The 1,871-nt window shown below is 53.1% G+C and overlaps 1 protein-coding gene across 2 annotated transcripts in view; it reads right to left on the minus strand.

Moving 5' to 3' along the window:
- WRAP73 (WD repeat containing, antisense to TP73) overlaps positions 1-1,171 on the minus strand; it is a 17,670-nt gene extending 16,499 nt beyond the window's left edge. Inside the window, exon 1 of one of the 2 annotated variants that reach the window (XM_032758700.2) lies at positions 999-1,171. In XM_032758700.2, the coding sequence (XP_032614591.1) occupies positions 999-1,067 (69 nt within the window). In that variant the 5' untranslated portion in view covers positions 1,068-1,171. The remainder of the gene's footprint in view (positions 1-998) is intronic. The other variant, XM_058444393.1, reaches the window with a different exon arrangement.
- Positions 1,172-1,871: the final 700 nt, after the last annotated feature.

Here is a 1,871-nt window from a genome sequence, read left to right on the forward strand (position 1 = left end):
TTTGGAATAAAACCTCCCTGAAGAGGTGAAAAACGTAATTTGAGAGTTTAACTCTCAAAAGCTAGACAGAGCACAGGAATGTCAGGAGAGGCAAAACCTGAAAAAGCATCCTGACGCCATCAGTCAGTTAGTAGAGGTGGTGGATAAGGAAAATGAAGTCCACTTTTTAGGAGGCATGTTTCTTCTTAGTGGCTTTCCAATGCCAATTGCCCCCCTCTTCTGAGGACATACGTACTAGGCATCCGGGTTATCCCTCTCTTCTGAGGATATACACTACTAGGCATCCAGGTACATACACTGTATGTTTTGAAGCTTAAAGTTATAGCTCTGTGATTTAAGCACCTTTCTGCCACCCATGGAACGAAGACCTCAAATCCCAGCCATGAGGACAACTATTTCCTTACCTGGGGATGGAATACTAGTATTTAAATCATCGGCATGTGGTAGAGAAGAGAATTAGAGGCGAAGTAGAGACGACAAAGTAGCCACACCACTTACCAGTTTACAGGCAACAGAATGACCAATTTGCCTTTTGTGACAAAATAACAACAAAGAGCCGACATCTCCTATACCCTCACCTGTGTGCAGTCGGCACTGCCGATACCCACCTTTCCAAGGGCACCTCCCCAGACCCCCCACCTGTCTAGGGTATCTTCCTGGGTCCCGCACCTGCCCGGGCACCTGCCGGGGTCCTGCACCTGTCCGGTCCCCATACCTGCTTGGGGTACCTGCCTGGGCCCCGCACCTGCTTGGGGCACCTCCCGGGGCCCTCCACCTGTCTAGGGTATCTTCCTGGGTCCCGCACCTGTCTGGGGCACTTGCTCAGACCCTGCACCTGCCCCGGGTACCTGCCCGGGCCCCGCACCTGTCCGGGCACCGCACCTGCAGGATCCCCAAGCTGCCTCCACCCCTGGGCCACGCGGCCGCCCCCGGCCCTGCCCGCTGGGGACGCTGGCACCGAGGATGTCCTGCCCGTGGCCCAGGTCCCCGCCGCTCACCAGGTACTTGCCGTCCGGGGAGAACTTGCAGAGTAAGCTGGAGAGCTTGAACACCTCAGAGAAATTCATGACCGCTGCCTGCCGCGGGCGCCACCCTGCGCCCGAAAACCCGCGGGACCCCTGGGCGCGCAGCAGTCTGCAACAACCGACGCCGGCCACCGAGGCCGGAAGTCAGGAGGCGGAAGTGAACTGCAGCCTACCAGCGCCGCCGGCGGCCGCGCGGCATTGTGGGGCTTGTAGTTCTTGTACCGCAGGGCTTTAAAGGAAACGCCCACGTTTCTTCCGACCAGGGATTTCCGACCAAGAACCTTACCTCAAAGGCCGGGAGGCCTTTGAGCACCTCCAGCTAGGGCTGCTGATAAAAATGTAGAAAGCATAGTAAAATTTGAATTTCAGATTCACAACAAATCGTTTTCTAGTTATAAGTATGTTCCCAAATATTGCACGGGACATGCTAATAAAGAAAAATTACTCGCTAATCTGAAATTCAAATTTAATTGGGCGACCTGTGTGTCTGCGTGTGTATACACATGCATATATATTTATATTTATATGTAAATGTATGTTTACATGTAAATATATGTTTGCCTACAAATATATCTTTAATAAGTAATACGGTGTCTGTCGCAAATGTATTATATCGTGTATGTAATGTATAAGTATTTATTTCGTTTGCTTGGGGTTTTGTTTGCTTTTGCTGAGTCCGACCCACCTACCTGCCGCCTGGCCCTTGCCTCACGCTCCAGTGCCACTGAGATCAAGGAGAGAACGAATTTGCCGCTGACAGGGCAGAGCGAGCGCGTGGATCGCGGGCACCGCCCGTTCATCACCCCCGCGCATCTGGGCTGGCACCGGGCGAAGAATCGTGCGGGT

This window comes from Hylobates moloch, unplaced genomic scaffold (genome assembly GCF_009828535.3).
Source record: "Hylobates moloch isolate HMO894 unplaced genomic scaffold, HMol_V3 SCAFFOLD_9, whole genome shotgun sequence".
Classification (NCBI taxonomy): domain Eukaryota; kingdom Metazoa; phylum Chordata; class Mammalia; order Primates; family Hylobatidae; genus Hylobates; species Hylobates moloch.